The 19,839-nt window shown below is 32.5% G+C and overlaps 2 protein-coding genes across 7 annotated transcripts in view; both read left to right on the top strand.

Annotated features, from left to right (window-relative positions):
• LOC148607606 (uncharacterized) overlaps positions 1 to 19,839 on the top strand; it is a 146,354-nt gene that overhangs the window by 62,096 nt on the left and 64,419 nt on the right. The gene's annotated exons all lie outside the window — the stretch shown is intronic.
• LOC148607612 (uncharacterized) lies at positions 713 to 6,543 on the top strand. 6 transcript variants are annotated; one of them, XM_088546521.1, is made up of 7 exons: positions 713 to 809; positions 2,070 to 2,190; positions 3,336 to 3,428; positions 4,136 to 4,159; positions 4,880 to 4,945; positions 5,361 to 5,514; positions 6,244 to 6,543. In XM_088546521.1, exons 2-7 carry the CDS (start codon positions 2,103 to 2,105, stop codon positions 6,251 to 6,253), a joined length of 435 nt encoding a protein of 144 aa, XP_088402647.1. In that variant the 5' UTR covers positions 713 to 809; positions 2,070 to 2,102; the 3' UTR covers positions 6,254 to 6,543. The 6 variants fall into 6 exon arrangements, 5 of the variants coding, with proteins under 5 accessions (XP_088402647.1, XP_088402646.1, XP_088402643.1 ...); XM_088546520.1 differs by having other exon boundaries at positions 769 to 809; positions 1,982 to 2,190; XM_088546517.1 differs by lacking the exon at positions 713 to 809 and adding an exon at positions 983 to 1,138 and having other exon boundaries at positions 1,982 to 2,190.

The following is a 19,839-nucleotide window of genomic DNA, read 5'->3' as shown; positions in this document are numbered from 1 at the left end:
CTTGGAATTTATCGAACAGATGACAGAGGAAACGTAATATTGGCTTACTAAGGTTTGTAGAGTATTGATCATTTTTCATCATATTCAGTCATATCTCAATATTAGTCAAAATGCGACATATTTTGCACTGTTTAAGAAAAAATGAAAGTTTGCAATAAAAATATTGATTTGTTTCGACATGTAAATTTGATCCTCTATCCTACATAACAACACCTAGATGAGCTGCCTCGTTCATTCATACATCGTGTACTAAGTTACAGCCCTATATTAATCCTACGAGGAGGAATGACCCGGCCTGTGAAAGATATATTTTTTTATATATAGCCTAGCTGGACGAGTGGTCTAAGGCGCTGGACTTTGTGCAGGCGGTGTTGCCATAGATGTCACAGCGGTACGAGTTCGAGTACAGCGGAGAGAACGCAAATCGCAAATTTGACAGTTCTAAAATCGTTGGGAATTTTTCAGACCCTTGTTATATATATGATTGGTATTGCTGTATTTGATAACCACTTAGTCGACGCCACTGCTAGAGGACCAGAGGTCCCCGAGAATATTCCCAAGCCCAGTAGTCATACTCTTCTTAATCCAATTTTTTTCAGAATTTACATATCATAATTATCATAATTTATCATAATTTTCTGTACTTCAAATTTAAAAATACCATAAGTTTAAACACCTCTTTCCTTTTTCGGTGATTCATTTGGGTTCCTATTTTGAAAGTTTTGTTTATATTACGTCATATATACCTGGATACAATTAATTTTTGGATTTAGATCCTATCTACTCAATTCTAATACTGCTGATTTGAGGTAAATCTTTGAAACACATGTACTGCATATCGAAACTTGTAAAATATATATGATTTGTATTTGGGTATTTAATTTTAATCACAACGTTTATTCTGTGGTGTAAAAATTTTAAAATACTGTTATAATTAAACTTTTTTTTCAAAAGGAACGGTCAGAAAGTGTACCGATAATCATTAAATAGAACTTCATTAAGGAAGTTGTTAAATGCTTTATTGACTACATAACTGCATTGAAATCGCATGGGCGTCCTTAAAAACTTAGTCGATGTGTTCAGGTGTATAAATTAAATGTTGGATAAACTTATTAATTTAAAATACATATCGTTCAGGGTAAGAATATATGTTTAATTAGCGAGTCAATGTTCTGAGTTATACTAAAGAGAAAATTTATATTTATATGTATTAGATATGGCAGATAACAGCTTGCATTTCTTTATTTCTCGTAAAAACTCATAACATTGGGTACAATATTGTAATGCTGGAGTTCGTTTAATATCTATTTCAGGAATAACTAACTTCAAATGAACACAGAATTGGGGTATTATTGGGTGCATGGAACTATAAATCCACTTTTTGATTATTTAAAAGATGAATATAATTCAAATCATACTTAAAGACAATATTACATAGTTACGTGATTACAAAAGAAATTGTTAACATTTAAGCTCAGGATTTCACTGTGTTTGAATTTTTTTCCCTTTTTTTTGGGGTGGAAATAAGGACGGGATTGGAGATACCATACGAGTAACGGTACTAATGAATACCGTCGCACGAAGAGACAGTCCAATCCAACGACGCTTAGTTATGTTTACTATTTCTTCTTATTCTATGCAAAAATGATTGAGAAACTGTGTTAATAAAATTGCTTCTAAAACTATAAATAAAACCGGGTTTTATCGATCTGAGTGGATCATATCGAAAACAAAAAGCAACGAAAAACAAATCCGGTTAACGATCAAATACTCTACACACCGAAAATCCGTATTTTCCTGACTGAATATCCTTTTGATACAGAACCCCATTAATCATAGTATGAAAAGAGATCATGGAGTTTATGTAAAAAAAATATAGTAAGATATGTTTTTATTTTCGTTAAAAAGATACATTGAAATATGTCTAAAGAAAATGATCTCTTTGTAACTTGTAGATTGAACAGGTGTTTAATTTGCATAGGTTCATAATACAGTTGAATCAGGGTAAAGGAATGTCAGAAGTCCGGTTAAGACAGGTGTGTACCTTCATTATGATTTGGTTTAAACAGGTATTACTGTAGTAACACACAATTGATACAGATATGGCATTAACGAAACAGTCACAGCTTAAGCTACCAAATGCCGTAACAAAGTTGATGGATGTTGATGAAGTTCAACTAAAGTTAAATGGTAAGTGTTGTTTAAACAAATCTTAACAAACACATGGAGTTTTGAAACTAAGTACTGTTTATTTGGGTTTCTTTCTTTGTGTGTGTGTGTGTGTGTTTGTGTGTGTGTGTGTGTGTGTGTGTGTGTGTTTCTTTTTTTTCTTCTTCTTCTTTATCATGCATTAGCATGCTAAGCCAGGTGCAGTTTAAGTCGTTAGGATTGAATTTGAGGAATATATAAAGCTGCTGGAGTTTGTTTTAAGTCATTAAGTCTATGTGTATTGAGTTTTTCATATGGTTTTGTGATATTATAAAAGGGGTTGCGTGTAACTGCTCGTATATGGTTATGAATGTTGAATGTTGTAACATTTATGATAAAATTTAGCTTTAAGGTATTGTGTACTGTTAATTAGGTCCTATTCAAAACGTGAATATAATGAAATTGGGATTTATAAAGCACTTCAAGAGAACCTCGTTCTTCACTCCACTAAAGCACAATTTTACTAAAACTATATCATTAATATATTAACGAACATATTGCACACCTGTGGTATTATATATGACGATCGAACCGTTATGGATTATTGCGAAGAAAAAGCATAGTATAGTAGAGTAAAAAAAGTAGATTCAATGAATTTATAACATATGAGACAGTCTAGTTCATTGTATGACAAAATAGAAAAAGTAATGAATTATGAATTGCAAGAATACAAAAAGACACACACAAACAATAACTTTGAGGAGAGTACTGACTGTGAAAGAGTAATCAAGGAAACCAAGGTTACATACATACAAAGTAACCAAAGCAAATGAGCAACTCAGACTCCACTAAAAACTGGGAGTATGGACCAGGTGCACCGGTAGGATAAGCGTCCTCTGCTTTTCTAGAAACACCCACCGAGTTGCTCATATAAAGTCAAGTCCGGGGTAGAGGAAAGGAAAACTATGACCCGTTGAATATATCAGTTGTCATGGTGCTGATGGATAATGGACTCTATCGTACACAATTGCATATATTCGGTCATCAACTATCCTTCATTACCTAGAGTAAACTGCATTTTCTCCGTTTTTACCTTTTACAATTCTTTAAAGATTAAACAAATGTCATTACAAAATATGTATTCCAAAAAAAGACTGAATTGATTTATTAATTTGTCCTATTTACAGAATGTGAGCGCCATGTTGTGTGTTCCAATGAAAATCGTTGTTATTGCTATGATATGTATTGGCTTAACCCGTGGGAATGTGTATTGTACAAAGGTACGTTTTCATACTGTTTCAGAAATTTGTTGTGCACTGCATTGTGCACTCATTGATTAATTCACAAAAAATGATAACAGGGTCATGTGGTTGATTGTGTGGTTTCCAAATCTACGATTCAAAATTCATGGGAATTCGTCATTTACAAAACGCTAAGGTTTTTACTAAACATCTTTCTTCACTAACAACAGTGGATAAGTAACTTTTGCAAACACCTAATATGCTATGGTGTATCATAGTGTAGAAAAACCTACCGAACAGACGATGGTTTGTTAATCTACATATGCAATATTTTATAAGACAATAGTGCTTTCTGTGTTTAGATCAGTACGTTTGTGAGCAAAATACATCAAGTTCACACTACAATCAACTGAATCAAAGCAAATCAAGAACAATAATCTTGCAAATTGCTGATTTCGTGTACAATCTATATAAACTTTATCTCAAAACCACAACACCAAAATGAAAAACAATGCCATGGTTTGTGGCCTGTAACTGATTTTTAATAAGAAATAAAAGCTTATTCGGTATTTTTTATATGCACTAATCACCACATGTCTGTTTTGATAGACAGTTTCTTAAAATGTTTTTCACATATACAGTATAGTCCTTACCAGATAAACATGACTTTACATTAACTTTACTTTCAACATAAACTGAATTCTTAAAAACAAAAATAACAAAAATATGCTTTTGCATTATCACAGGAGCCAAACGCCAAAACTCGACAGGTAAATATTAAAGTAAACAATTGTAAAATAAGAATGGTCACATTTTTGTACATGTACTTGCTACGGCTGTTAAAACAACGAATTTTACAAATATGCAATTTAAGAAACGTTAAACAATGTTACTGTTGTACATCTAACCGATACTCGGCAATCGAAAATGAATATATGAATAAGCAAACAATTTGATGATATTAAAATTCAATTTTATGACAACAAAAGCTGATCTACACACTTAATGTAAAATTCATGATTAAATTTAATAGTATATAAAAACTGAAGATAAGGAAAACAAGACGGCACAAAAATATGCTCTTGTATAAATAATTCATACCAAAAACGAACGCTACAGACAGGGTTAACATGCTTAACTAACGGTACCATTGTGCTTCATATGTGTTATCAAATCCGGAAAGAATCAATTCGGTGGGTTTTCAATCTTGTAAGACATAAAAACTAACTGAAAATATCTTTTCTCATCAGTTTCATATCGGTCAATCAAATGAGTACAATTGAATTTTTCTGGTGACGTTATCAACAAAAAAGCTTTCTATTCCGTAATCGTCCACAGTGTGAAAGAATGAATTCTAGCGCGATTCAAAAAGTCTGCGTAGTTTCGGGAAGCTCTGGCGTAACGTATGAGCTATGATATGAACACTCCATACGTTTTGGCACATATTGTGTACTATGAAACTATAGTGATAGTGTATCTGTTTATTTAAGCTGAAAGTGTAATAGCAGAATTAGAAAATGAACGCAGCACTTCAATTATATTTACAAGAGATGAAGGTTAGAAATACTGCTACAGATTACTTTTATGAACAAAATGGCATAAACGTTTTCTTTCTATTAAAATTGAATTATAATATTTTTGTCAAATAATTATAGAGTGTAAAGATATGCATTAGTTACGCCGATTGTGAACTTAATGAAGAACGGATTGTTTTGTTGTTTTATATTTCTTTCTTATTATTGAAATTAAACGATTGAAGAGAATTTCATTGCAACATAGTTGTTTTTTTTTATATTAGTAAGACAGTGCTTTGCTTTGTTATATCGTTCATTCAATGGCCTTACAAGTGTTTTCTTTTGATCACATAAAGTTCATTCTTATCTTTTTCATTCAACCTTTTTTATAGAATAAAAACCGACCCTGAAATTGAAATTGTTCTTCTTATCCAAATAGTGTAAATATTTATTCCAGCAAATGAAAATACTTTACAAATGAAAGATGAGTCAGGGAAGATATTGCTTACAATGCAAATAGAAAACAGTAAGGTTAAGAAGTGTGAAGGGAGAATTAATATATTTAGCGTGAGCCACATATTCATTGGCTACCTCGATATCAAACCAAATATGTAAGTAAACGAAAAACTTGTATCGCAAAAGCCTTACTGAATTGCCAGTCAATCAAGCAATATTGTATTTTTAATGAAAAAGTAATCATGGAAACCAAGATTCGAGTGGAAACCAACAGAATCTATTCAAAGGATAAAGCCTAGACAGGAAAAACAGAAACAAAACAAAAATGATCTAACTAAAAATAACAAGTACAAAGAAACAAAAGTAAAGAGTAACCCAGACTCCACGAAAAATAGGAGAATGGACCATGTGCACCGGAATGGTAAGCGTCCACATCTGATCTAAAAATGTCCATCGAGTTGCTCATATAATATCACGTTCGGGTAGACACGGACCATATATGCTAAAATGTAAGAAGTTTGAAACATTGTCAACCAGCTTTAATTCAACAATTATATATACTTGATACTAAATGTTTCATCAATGTCCTTGTTTAAATACCAATATGTGAATAGTATCGTGCTTTGAGAGATGTTCTGCAAATCGATAAAATCAATGATTATAAATGTTGAACGTTCGTAATTTTGATGAAAGGACAGTCATACATTTGCTTTACTGACAAATTCTATTCTCTTTCGTAAAAACAAACGTAAACGTCTGAATATTAGTTGAACTTACAACGCATCAGGATTACTCAGTGACGGAAGAAAAAAACTGAAACAAAAACTGAAATAATAATGAAATATAATTTGAACTAAGCCCTTACTATTTCATTTTATTTTCAGATACCAGTAAAATGAAAACTGTGGAAAAGATATTAATATTTGCATCATGTTCGATATTGTCAGTTAATAATCGGGTTCCATTTTTCGATGACGAATATGCATGCCATTGCAAGCTTAACAGATTGGGCGATTTTTGTACATCACTTTTAACTGTTTGTTTTGGGATTCCGATACTAGCAATCGTCGGTTGTGTTAAATGTTGTGAATAATTGGATACGTCTTATGAATCATGACCATGTCTACTGTTTTATGTTTTTCAATAAATGTGTTTTTAGTATTATACACAAGCTCGTCAGCATATTTATAGATTTTGTTCTGTATATTCAGGTGAACGTTGATTAAGGTGAGACGATACAAAATGGCATACACCCAGACTTTTTTTTCTGATATTACAGTTATACATCTTATCGATAAACGTCTGATACCGTTTTTATAAAATGGGGTTGCGGAATTCGGTTTTTGTATCAAAACGGTAATATTGGCGGGAAATTTACAACGAAATTTAGATAAAACGCCGACTTTTGACTTCTTCTTTTCTAAATTTGCCTCTGTTTCTCAGATCTGAGAAATATCTTTCAAAAATTTTTAATTAAAAAGAGTCGGAGGAGAATTGACCTAAAAATAACTCTAAATTTTTTACCCGATTTTAATTTGTTTTTCAATTTGTCCTTTTGAGAAATCATTGCGTTTTTCAATCACGTTGCAGAAATCTTTTAGGGTTTTCGAAGTGAATTTATTGAATTACTTATTAATTTTACATGCATTATTTGAGATATCTCGTACGGTTTTCCAGTTCCCTAATACATAAGAACCATACACATACAAAACAAATTGTATAGACGGTCTAAAAAAATCACCTTGATGTGGGACTTATTACCATACTTTTGTTTAAGGAAATGACGTGTGTGCAATTCCGAAAAATACCTATTTGAAAGTTAACTGATTATGTCATATACTTCACCTTTTGTGCATTGCGAGCTACCAAAAAGTGTTTGACAGGCAAATAAGACCTTCTTAACAACATATTCAAATAGTATCTCTCCAAAAACCATCAACCAAATTCCTACAGATTACAATGTACCACATGTCCCTAAGACATTACCTATGGAGATAAAAATCTGACTTAGTGGAGACGAAATCGATGCCTAGGGTCGTGATAACCATGTCAGTTACCAGTGAGTCGGGTAAATATTGACTGACAATTCCATTCCATCAGCTCAGAGGAATTGCTCTTGATGAAATACTAACATTTTTAACCAATATCTTACTACCATAAAAGATATAACGAAAATCTTTTTGAGTGAAAATATGCATATAACATTGCCCACATTAGCAGTCATAGGGCTATGTGAAGACTTTTTGTAAGAATTATTACCATGAACTGCAAAAATATAAGCTGTGCAGTTGTAGCTCCTATCTCAAAAAACCCAAATCCATAAAACATATTTTTTGACAGTTTGAATGATCTAAATGATAATGCCCTGAACAATCTTGGTGAGGTAGAAGTAGTAGGAGGATCCATGTCATAGCTGCTGTGCTTGAAGACAAAATATAATTTGCAATATATTTAAATCTGAAAACCATAAAAGATGTAAAGAAAAGTCAATTAACGAAGGATCTATAGCTTACAAAAGGTGTAGAGGTATAGAAGATAACCGAGAAGTGTTTTGTTTTTGTTTCTGTATTCAAAAACTAAACTTAACCCTGTCTAGGAGTGTAATTTGTCTAACAGTATCATCGATCGATTAATGTCACCTGAATCTTCCACAAAAAAATCAACTACTTGTTTAATTAAAGTATAGACTTTAAGTTATCAGTATATTTGAAGCGAATCTTCTTTAGCATAATTAGAAAATGAAAAAAAACTATTCAATTAAACTTACAAAAGATGGGCAAACATTTAGTACTTACTTTTGGATACAAAGGGGAAAAATATAACACCGACTTTTATCAAACTGGGTTATAATAATTGTTTTAAAATACATGAATCTAAAAAAGTAATCAAGGGAACCAACAATCTAGCGGAAATCAAATTATTGCAATCAAGGGATAAAGACTACACATGAAAAACAAACAAAAACACACACACACAAAGAACACGAAAATACCAACATAACACGTATACAGAAACAATTAAATGAGCAACTCCTCCTAAACTAAAAACTCGGAGCATGGACCAGGTGCACAGGTAGGGTAAGCGTCCTCTGCTTGTAATAAAACACCCACCGAGTTGCTCATAAATGTCAAACTTTGGGTAGACAAAAGAGGAAAGAAATACTATGACATGTTGAATATATCGGTTCTTATGGATCTACCATTCTACCTAGACTAACTGTACCACGTTAGACTTTATACTGTTAGGCGTCTGGAACAGGGTTATGTTGCTACAAAATTGAAATTATCACTTCAGAGGTTTTTTGGACGTCTTAATGAACTCGTGGATCATTACGGTGTATCCATCTACGTAGTTATAGCAAACTCTGGTATGACATATGATTTATGTTATGATAACTACATTCAAAGGGTTGTTGCCATAAATGAAAAAGTATGTTACGCGTTGTTATTTATCGCTGCATAGACAGAAGATGATATAACAATCATTCCTTGAATACTATTAAAAAAAAACCTTTGTGCAATATTATTATTATAATTTTTTTTTGTTTTGTTTTCTGTTTTTTGTTTGTTTGCTTTTTTTATCATTATTATTTTCTTATAATTAAATAATTAATCCAGCAAATGTACATATGATACAAATTAAAGATTAGTCAGGGAAGACATTACTCATTAGGCTACCTTGATATGGAACCCAATAGGTAAATACATCAATTATGAAACCTTCTGTTTTGAATACATACAAGTTGATATTATTAGTGAGAAGCTGCATTGGCAGATTGTATGTGAAATAAAACAAAATCTCATTTTTAGCTCACCTGGCCAAAGGCCATGTGAGCTATTGCCATCACTTGGCGTCCGTCGTCGTCGTCGTCCGTCGTCGTCGTTAACAATTATACAAAACTCTTCTCTGAAAGTACTTGACTAATTAAGACCAAACTTGGTATGAATGTTTCTTGTGGTATCTTGCATAGAAGTGATGTGGGGATTTTTGATTCGTCAAAAACATGGCCGTCGTTGCTAAAAATTGAACATAAGGGTCAGACAGTAGTTTTTCGTATATATATCTCCTAAACCGTTAGTTTTAGCTGAATTTTGGAGCGGTAAAAGTGTTCAGCATGATCTATTTCTGGTCGAATTCTGGTTTTAATCCGTTAAGCCATGTTGGAGTTATTGCCCTTTTTCAACGATTTTTGCTATTTTTAATGTTATTTCTTTCCAAAAGTCCTACCAAAGACTTCTTTAGTCAAAATTGTTGGACAACTTCTTATTTAATTTATTGCCATTGTAAGGAAAAATTCAAGAAGGTGGGCGATTCAGGCTCCTGGGAACCGCTTGTTAATAATACTTCTTAATCTGTTTTTTTTTTTTTTTTTTTTTTTTTTTTTAATTTTTGTTAACTTTTGGTTTACTGTAAAACAAACGTCAAGTTACGTCGGTTGTAGCGTTACTCATAATCTAGATAACATAGTGCATCATAATGTTGTATTTTCTAATCCTTACATTCTAAAAACAACATTGTTAACTAGCCACGTAGGTATAATTATACAATTTATAATTGTTTTACTACAAGTCCTAATCCATATTCCCATATACATAGGTCTACCACGGGGATTAGTCATATCACACGTCAGGCTAACCAACAAAGTATTTTACATTTAACACTTCTTTCCAGTAGAATGTACTTGTCTTCTCTCTTCAACTCTTTTTATAGCTGCACGATATATAAGGTATCAAAAAATAAAATACATCAATTTTGTTTTTTCTTCTTTTTCCAAAATAAATGCCAAAAACACACACACACAAAATCAAACAACATTTATATCAATGAATTGTATGCACATGTGTAATCTAAGGAAATAAATGTTTCGCAGCCTATCTGAAAGTCCGAATCATATTTCCGAATGAAATTCTAAATACAAATGCAGGACGGAACTAGAATAAAGCATGAGAAGCACATTTTTGTGTATCAAAAATGTTAAGGCGAACAAATTATATATTAAGACTGGCATTATTCCTCCGTTCAAAAAACAAATGTGAATAAGTAGCCCATCACCCGCCAGAACCTTGTTTACAACTAACATTTGACAACCTATCTGTTAATCTGTTATAACATAATGTACTTAGTTTGCACGCCTTTAACACACGGTCCATTTCTTCAAACATTCAAATAAATTAAGATTAATAACTTTGCTTAAACGGCGTCCTGTTTTACTAAAAAAGGAGACAGACAGAAGAAAATGTTTGACAGATTCTGGCGATTCACATGCATAACGCATTGACCAATCGTTAAGCCTTGATTTTAAGTTACTAGTTTCTAGAAGATATAAAAACCACTTAAGGTCACAAGTGCATGAAAATGGGTTACAAGATAAATCAAGTATCATAACATTCTCTAAAAACTTTGAAGGATTTTGGATGCAGTTTTAATTTGATTACCAGATATGTCAAGTTTATATAAATATTTCAAACCAATCTATGTGTCATCTTTCCATTTAGAGTCCTATTTCCCTGAAGGTTTAATTCCTGTAGGAATGGCATATTCTGGAAAACCCGTCTACAAACCATAAATCACGAGTGCTGGAAAATATAAGTTCATACACCTTCTTTAAATGAGAGAACATTCTAAACAAAAAGTTTTGTTCCGGAAGTATGGATTAGGTCAAGTCTAATTAGGCAAATTTGGTAATTTATTAAATATTGAATGTGATTCACGTTTTTTTTTTCTGTTTAAATTGAAACCTTTCATGAATCTAAAGCGCTTTAAAGTCTTTGATGCGAATATACCCCCTTCTAAAGATCTTAAGCCCTGTTAATAATTAAGTGACAGTTTTTCCAAATTTTCCATCTCCGCAAACGTAAGAGCTACAAGGACTTGTATTAGATTGTTATCAAATATGAGTTTCCTAACGTTATATAAACATCGTTATACCTGTAAATTTATTCTCAGTAGGGAATTCATCGAGAGGTCTAAGCTCTCCAAAGAATCAGTAAGTCGATTGTTTCCACTTTGGCCACTAAATCTTTGAAATTCAAGCAAATCATTATTATTTTTTAAGATAAACCTGTCCTCGTGCATTAAAATGTTTAAAATTACATTTCTTGCTCGATGAAACGTTTTCAATGGATTTAATATTGACGCATTAAGATATGCAAAATTGTTTTCATCCAATAAAATCTGTTTCAGGAAGATACCATTAAGTCTACTAATGATATAATCCATGAAATTCTAATCAATTATAAATCGAGAATATTTATTTTGTTAATGCTCTCCAATAGGGACCTGACGTCAACAACGTTTAATAAAGGTTCATTTGATATTTTCAGGAAAGATTACTCACTAAAAATTAGAAGGGCACCATTTGAAATATTTTTAAATCCACTTTCATACAGTTTCAGTGTGTTTATTTTATTGTTTGTAAAGTTTTTGAAAGTTAATCTATCACATAGTGGAACTCATTCTTTGTGATAATCAATTTTGATATTCGTTGTAAAAGAGGTTCTAAATAAGACGCTCCAATACATTTGACCTTGTGCAGATCTACAATAGTGTTTCACATGAATATGACTTTTATTCCGACCTTTTTGGAAAAGTTCAAATATACTCACACCTCATTAACTAATTAGTTAATAACGGAAACGGAAAAAATGGAACAAATAAAAATAAAATCATTTGCTTAAAATAATTTCCTGGTAATGCGAATAGAGAGTTAGACTTCTAACATCATTGAAATTTAAAACAAAAACACAACGGAAAAGTTAAGAGAAAAAAAAGCTAATATCAATGTTTGATGTCTTAAATTTATTAATTAGATATAATAGAATAATTCTGTTGGTTAAAAAAGTACAACGACTTAAATGAAAAAAAAGACATGCGTCTTGATTTACTTATCTTCATTATTCATATATAATCATTTTTATTCGGTCCATTACATTGTGTATAGTTTTAGTTCCTGTTTTTACTTTTGTTCAGACGATGTATTTTGATTTTGATATATATTGTTCACGTTTCCTTATTTTTTTAATACCTTGTTCTATTTCCTCCAAATAATTAATATACAAAATTGTTATATTCACAAAATTTAATCTAGGACGAAACCTTAGATAGTGAACTTTTTTATATAAATTTTATAATATTGCGTATTTACCCACTAAAATTGTTTTTTTTGATGTAGCAATTATTTTAACAAAAATAAATGTGACATCAATATTTTAAGTGGATGAACGTCATATACAAGTTTTCGAAGTTTCATTCGACTGTAGATTTACCAAATTAAGGGCATCGCGAGAAGGATGAAAATTAACCAAATCCCTCAATGTTCTACAAAGTCTTTCATGCCTATACTTCCCAACGCTAACAGGGTAATGCCTTTTGAGTTTTTATAGAAATAGACACGATCAGATTTTTATTTCTTACCAAACAGCTAATTGTCATCTTGGAATGGGTTGGATTTAAGACGCTTTGGTACATTTGATATCTAAATGATCTACGAGTAGTTTTTATCCAAATCTCAGACAATAGTTTAACTAAATGACTGCAACTTTGTCTTAAAATACTCGATTTATATTGAGTATCGAGTGTAGTAATATAAGTTATAGAAACATGCTGTCTCCAATGGAAGTGAAACCAAAATATGTTTATGGTAGACCAACATGAGTTCTTCGTAATTGAATTGCAATTGGCAAATGCATCTAGAAGTATTGTACCATGCAGAAAATATACGTTAAAACAGACTGAAATGATAGATGAAAAACCAACGTACAATTTAATCCTTTCTGCGTTTTCTATTTTAAAGATAATTTCACGACGGCGATTTCAAAATGTGTGTAAGTCATATGTTAGGCAGTGCACGTTTTATGCGTTATATTATTTGTAAATATCATTTGTAAACATTGTGGATTAATATCAGGAAGCAAAAGTAAATGGCACATTGAAAATATGTTGAACATGAGAGTACAATCAGCATTATCATATAAAATTCCATTCCAAAAGAATAATAGGATGATATATATACCTTTACTACAAAAAGTGAGCTGAAATTCGATGACTTTGTACAGAGTTTTTATTCTTGAACAATAGCGATGCCTTTCAAATAGAAAGAGATGCTAGTAGATAATTAAGGAAGAAATGGTGTAAAATGCACAGTCGCAAAATATATGAACATCGTTAAAATGATTTAGTTGTAAACGAAATATTGAGAATGCGCACAAACGGTGACCTGTTCAGTGAAACAGAGGGAATGTGACAGAAGATTTCATAGGCGTACATTTCAAACATTTATTGACTCCAAAGTTAATTTATAGTGCAGCCACAATGAAAACACAATGTGAAAAAATATTTAGAAATTTCTTTTGCACTGATTATTTAAATGAGTGTAAAAGTACTCTTTTATCTATTTTTGTATATTATATCTCTACGAATTTGATCGTGGTCCAATATTTAACAAATTGTTCTCCCTTACTTGCTGACCTATTCCTTCACTCTTATGAGGCTGACTTTATAGCTGATCTGATCAGAAAGAAAGAACATCGTTTGGCTAGATCCTTCAGTCTCAGTTTTCGCTATAAAGATGACGTATTATCTTTAAACAATCCTAATTTCGGGGATTTGATACATCGCATCTACCCAAAAGAACTTGAGATAAAGGATACTGCAGACACTGTGAAGTCAACCTCATATTTTGACCTACACTTAGAAATCGATGGTAAAGGAAAACTACTGACCAAACTTTACGACAAACGTGATGGCTTTTCATTGAGAATTGTCAACTTTCCCTTCATCTGTGGCAACATCCCTTCGGCTCCTGCGTATGGAGTGTTCATATCACAACTCATACGTTATGCCAGAGCTTGCCGAAACTACGCAGACTTTTTGTATCGCGCTAGAACTCTAATAAATAGGCTTTTGGAACAAGGTTATGTTGCTACAAGATTGAAGTCATCACTACAGAAGTTTCATGACTGATTTATTCAACGGGTCTAGTTTTCCTTTCCTCGTTTGTCTACCCCGGACTTGACTTTTTACGAGCAACTCGGGGGTGTTTCTAGAAAAGCAGAGGACGCTTACCCTACCGGTGTACCTGGTCCATGCTCCCAGTTTTTTGGCGGAGTCCGAGTTGCTCATTTGCTTTTGTTGCTTTGTGTATGTGGTTTTGGTTGCTTTATTTTCTTTGTTGTGTGTGTCTATTTTCCATGTCTGGTTTTTGTCCCTGGATTACATTCTTTTGATTACCGCTATAACCTTGGTTCCCTTAATTACTCCTTTGCAATGGGTTTAGAATTTTTTTGTAAGTACACATTTGAGATTGTCTGGATACATTTCATTGATTATAATTAATCTACATAAGTCTACTGCTATATCTATTGGAAGTTTGTTTTCAGACTTAAAAAAAAACAATACTTAACAAAAAGAAATGTTTTTCGAATTTCTTTTCTAGATTAACACCACTTGTATTAACAGGAAATGTTTCTAAATCAAACATTTTCAATTTTTTATGGAAATGTTCCACGTCGTAATCTAGCAACCATCAATTCTGTTCTGTTCACATAGCTTCTAATGAATCTGTCGGCGCCAATCTCTGATTTTAAAAGTTTATTATGTACGTACACTTACTTAATAATACTTTTTTTTAAATCTGGTCTAAACCTTTCATTGTTTAAGTCTCTTTCATCAGTTAAAATGTTTTTCACCGAACATATGTCAAAACCGAAGCAATTTTTAAAAAGTCTAAAGGAGTTCGGTTTAAATAGGTTTCACTGTATTACGTACTTTTCATTTTAAAACTTGTTGGCCTTTAAGGAGGTAGACCTAGGGTAAGGGACTTCACTCATGAAATCAGTGATATGTTTGTATCATATTCAATTTTACCAAAGCATAGCAAGCTTTCATTTGAAACAAGAATGAAATTAATCCAAGTTACTTTTGTGCTTACATGAGATTGATATAAAGGTCCTGAATACAAACATTCCAATGATTTTAGGAGTTGTGTTCCTTACATCAGGTCTACCTCCTTAAGCCAATTCAATTACGACATCAAGTGCTGCGGTAAAATATTTCCTTAAATTGAAATTGTATGTGCATAAGGGACGGTCGATATTAAACTAACTATGGCTACACTCAATGGAAGAGCTGTAAAGTATAGATCTGTAATAAATTTAGGTGTTTTGGAAAACTCATATGATTTTAAAGACATCATATGTGTACCCTACGATACCCGACCGTAGTTCAAACAACATTACAATATACGATATATATTGATGTTCAAAAATGAGCACATGTAAAGAAATTCAAATGTTATTTTTTTCCATGCTTCTCCCAGTGGGGAAAAATAAAGCGTAGTTTACCAAGTTTTTATGTCTTTGGTCTAAATATAGGAAAGTTATAAACGAATTAGAAGAAACTTAGAAAATCGAAGTGAAAACTATACCTAATTGATGAAGACAAACTTTTGAAAGAGTAATCAAGGGAACCAAGATTCTAGCGGAACGCAAACGGATGTAATCCAGGGACAAAGACCAGACGTGGAAAACAGACAAACACAGCAAGGAACATAAAGTAACCAAATAATGCATACAAGAATCAAAAAGTAAATGAGGGTGGATCCATTGGTAGCAAAACTATACGAACAGAAGCCAATGATCGATTGTTTCTAGATTACGACGTGGAATATTTCCATAAGAAGTTGAAAAGGTTTGGTTTAGATATATTTCTATTAAAAAAATCTCTTGATGCTTTTCTCGATAATTGTAAAAACATTGTAAATACTTGAATTTTTCTCCTTGTTAAAGATTTAAAATGAGACTTCAGAAATTCGGTTGTCAGTTCGTACTTGTACCGTCAGACAAAGCAGCCAATAATGTTGTAGTGCTGTGACATAAATACTATATAAATGTACTTGAGAACAAAGTTTTGAATTCTTCCACTTCCCAAGACATTTACTCAACAGAGAATCAAATAGTAAACAATCACATTACTGACACAGATTAGCTAAAGCCCCCGGCTGAACATGTTCAAGTCCTTACCATGCATTGGTTTAGTAAATTACAAAAGAAACCTTTCAATTTCCGTTTCAACTCAGGGTGCAGTAAGTGTACTTCAGCTAAACTTTAAGCCCTTTTAACCAATGCTCTCATGAAATTAAAGAATTTAATTATAAATTATTGTAATAAAGTCTATGAACATTACGATGTTAACTATTTTTGGGGTGTGAAAAACTCGCTGGAAGTTTTGGATAAATAACATACTTTTTGATAAAAAAACGTATATACGGGTTTTGGATAAACCCGTAGAAAGTGTAGAAAGTTATAATTTCTCCACACTTTACACAACACTTCCACTTTACCTCATTAAATAGAAATCTTCTTATCTTATCAAATGGTGTTTCCAGAGAAAAGATCACAAATACTTGTTGTAATAAAGACAGACAGGTCATTTTTCCCAGGCGAACGAGTCTAATTTCTTCTTGTCAACATAAATATTTATATCCTTTACGGGATGAAATTTATCCGCATTTTAAGGAATTCCGAAGGGCACATATTGTGCTTTTTTGATAACAGATCTATTCAGGTATTGTTATGAATCTCAGCTTATGGTCAAACTTCATCAAGATCCTTCCAAATCTGTTGAAATGGACAAATTTCATATCATAATATTATAGTATCGCTACCTTGGTGATATTTTTACATTTAATAAGTCTGGTTGTGCTTGCCGTAACTTAATCAAAACGGGATTTCACATCCTAATTTTACGGTAATATACTAAATAGAGCTCGAAAGTTTTAATAGAATCCTTATAGTTAGGAAAAATGTTTTAATACACTTAACTATAAGGGTTATTTTCAACGTATCATTGTCAAATCTTTTGATTATGTATATATTGGCTATTGTTAATGAATTAAATATCAATTTACTCTATATTAAGTAATCTATTCTTTGTATGCTGATAGCGTTGTGTTTTCTCGTGTTTACCGTATCCCGTATTGTTTGAAAGTCATCACTTGGGATTTGCAAGAATACATTGTTTTACTCAAACATTTTATGATGGGTTTTTTTCATTCAATCCTTTTTTTTTGCGAGAACATGGTGTTCCTATATGTTGTTTGTTTTTTATTACTTTTTTTATTATTTTGAACTAGCTTACAGGAAAAAAAAACGAGTGCTCTTTCGAAGTTCGTACAGCTTGTTGTCTTTTCTCCTATTTGTTAAGATGTATTCTGTATCGATATCAAAAGTTAAATTTCCGAATTTGACAAATTTTTAAAGTTCGTTTTATTACAGTATTTTCCCACGACTGTCCAAGGTTAGCGGGAGTTGAACGCTCACAAACATGTTTAACCCCGCCGCATAATTCATGTACCTGTCCCAAGCCAGGATCCTGTAATCCAGTGGTTGTAGTTGATTTTTATATTCTTTGTTATTCGTTTTGGCCCCGTGCAGGTCCGGGTGTCAAAAGAATAGGCATACAGCAGCGCTAAGCTTGTCGTAAAAGGCGACTAAATGGTGCTCAGAAACCTAGCCGGGGGCTAGGCGCTCTGCCCACAGAGCAACTGGGATGTGTGCCCCAGGTGGTGGAATGGGGTACACCTGGCATGTTACATGCTGGGGTTGTCAGGTTATAATACGGAAAACCTGACCGCAAACCATAGTGGTGCACCGTGTTGGGAAAGATGCCACGTTCCTCGCACGTTAAAGAACCCTGCTGTGGTATTCGATAGGAGTACGAACCTTTACGCTCCGCCACAGGAGGCTAAATTGCCCGACCTTACCCATCCCCCCTTTTTCTAGTGGCAATCAAAATTTGTCGACCCTATTATCCTTGTGACCCATCCTTTTTTTTTATCATTTCACGTTCATTTTATCATCCATTCCATGTTCATTGTCTGAATATAGCTGAAATATTGCTCTTCGGACGTTAAACCCCAACAAACAAACAAACAGTTATTCGTTTTGCGTTTTTACTTTACAGATTAGATTTTTACTTAATTTTTTTAAGCTTTTTACAGCTTGTTTTATGGCTATTCGTTTTGCTCATCATTGAACACCGTAGTGTAACTTGTAGACTTTGTGTGTTGCTCGGTATTTGGTGGATGACTATCTCATCAGCAATTATACCACATCTCATTTTCTATTTTAAAACTATTAACGAAAGTTATGTTAATCTGGAAACCAAAGACGGAAAGCATTTCATATTTTTTTTATAAAACGTTCAGCATCTTTTTGGACCTATTTATCGAATTCGACAACAGTGGTCATCTAAGTACTACGATTTGAGAGAAAAGAGATCACTTTAGTTTTCAAATTATAAATTTGCCTTATTTGTGCAGCCATATGCCTTCATTCCCTGAATACGGTGTTTATATTTCACAATTGATTCGCTACGCTAGAGCATGATTCACTTGAACGCCATATATATCTGCGTAACAGATCCCTGAATCAAGGGTCTGAGGAAATACGTCTCTTACCAAATTCTGTTTAAGATATCAGTCCTTGGTTATAAAAAAATTGCGTTTTTTTTTAAACAATGAGTTATTTTTGCTTTTTAAAAATTATTCTTTCTGCTGATGTGAAGAGCAATCAAGGGAACCAAGATTCTAGCGGAAATCAAAAGAACGTAATCAAGGGACAAATACCAGACATGGTAAACAGTCATACACAACACTGACCACCTATTTAATCATCACCGGTATGTTCACGCCACAATGGTAGCTGGATGTTTGGCGCGCTTTAAAAACTTAACTTAAGCAACCATTCCGTTTAAAAGTATGTACTAATTCGAGACAATTGCGGTACTATCTACTCCGGAGGTGTAACTTATATTTTGTCAGATTATGGACTTGACTTGATAATGCATCGGATAAGTGTTCGATAATTTTGTTGTTTCCCTTACTTTTTGTTTTTATTTAGTTGACTCAAGTCTAAAATAAACTTGCAATAGATATATCAATGAACTATTCTTGATTAATTATTATCAAAGACACGTATCCAGACGATCTTTAACTTTGTGCTAACTAAAACTTTTAAACACATTGCTAACTATATATTGGACTATGATATGATTCGTAGAGATATTATCTGTGGATATAGAAAATTAAACGTAAGTATGTAGTTTTGTGAATCTGGTCATAAAAGTGACTTTATTTCTACGTTTTGCCTGAATATAGCTGAAATATTGTTGCTCGGGCGTTAAACCCCGATAATCAATCAATCTGAGTATGTCTTAATGTCTAAATGTCTAACTCCTTTCATTTGCTTCACTGATTTTGCCAATTTGATTTATTTTAGAAACGGCAAACAGATGTATAGCTCACTGATATGTTAGCGCATCACATACCATATTGGTTGAATGTATGGAATTGTTTGTAATTTATCCCATTTATTTGTATTGGAAGAGTTAGCAGTGAAAAAAAAAACACATGAACTTTCATGCCCTTTTCTGCTATCATTCGTTCTAACAGTTATCTATTCTAGTTCTTTTAAAAACTGTTT

The sequence above is a fragment of the Perna viridis genome, chromosome 9 (genome assembly GCF_037379345.1).
Source record: "Perna viridis isolate PV_CMFRI_1.1 ecotype Kerala chromosome 9, ASM3737934v1, whole genome shotgun sequence".
Lineage (NCBI taxonomy): Eukaryota > Metazoa > Mollusca > Bivalvia > Mytilida > Mytilidae > Perna > Perna viridis.
This window is presented reverse-complemented; position numbering and strand designations above follow the sequence as displayed.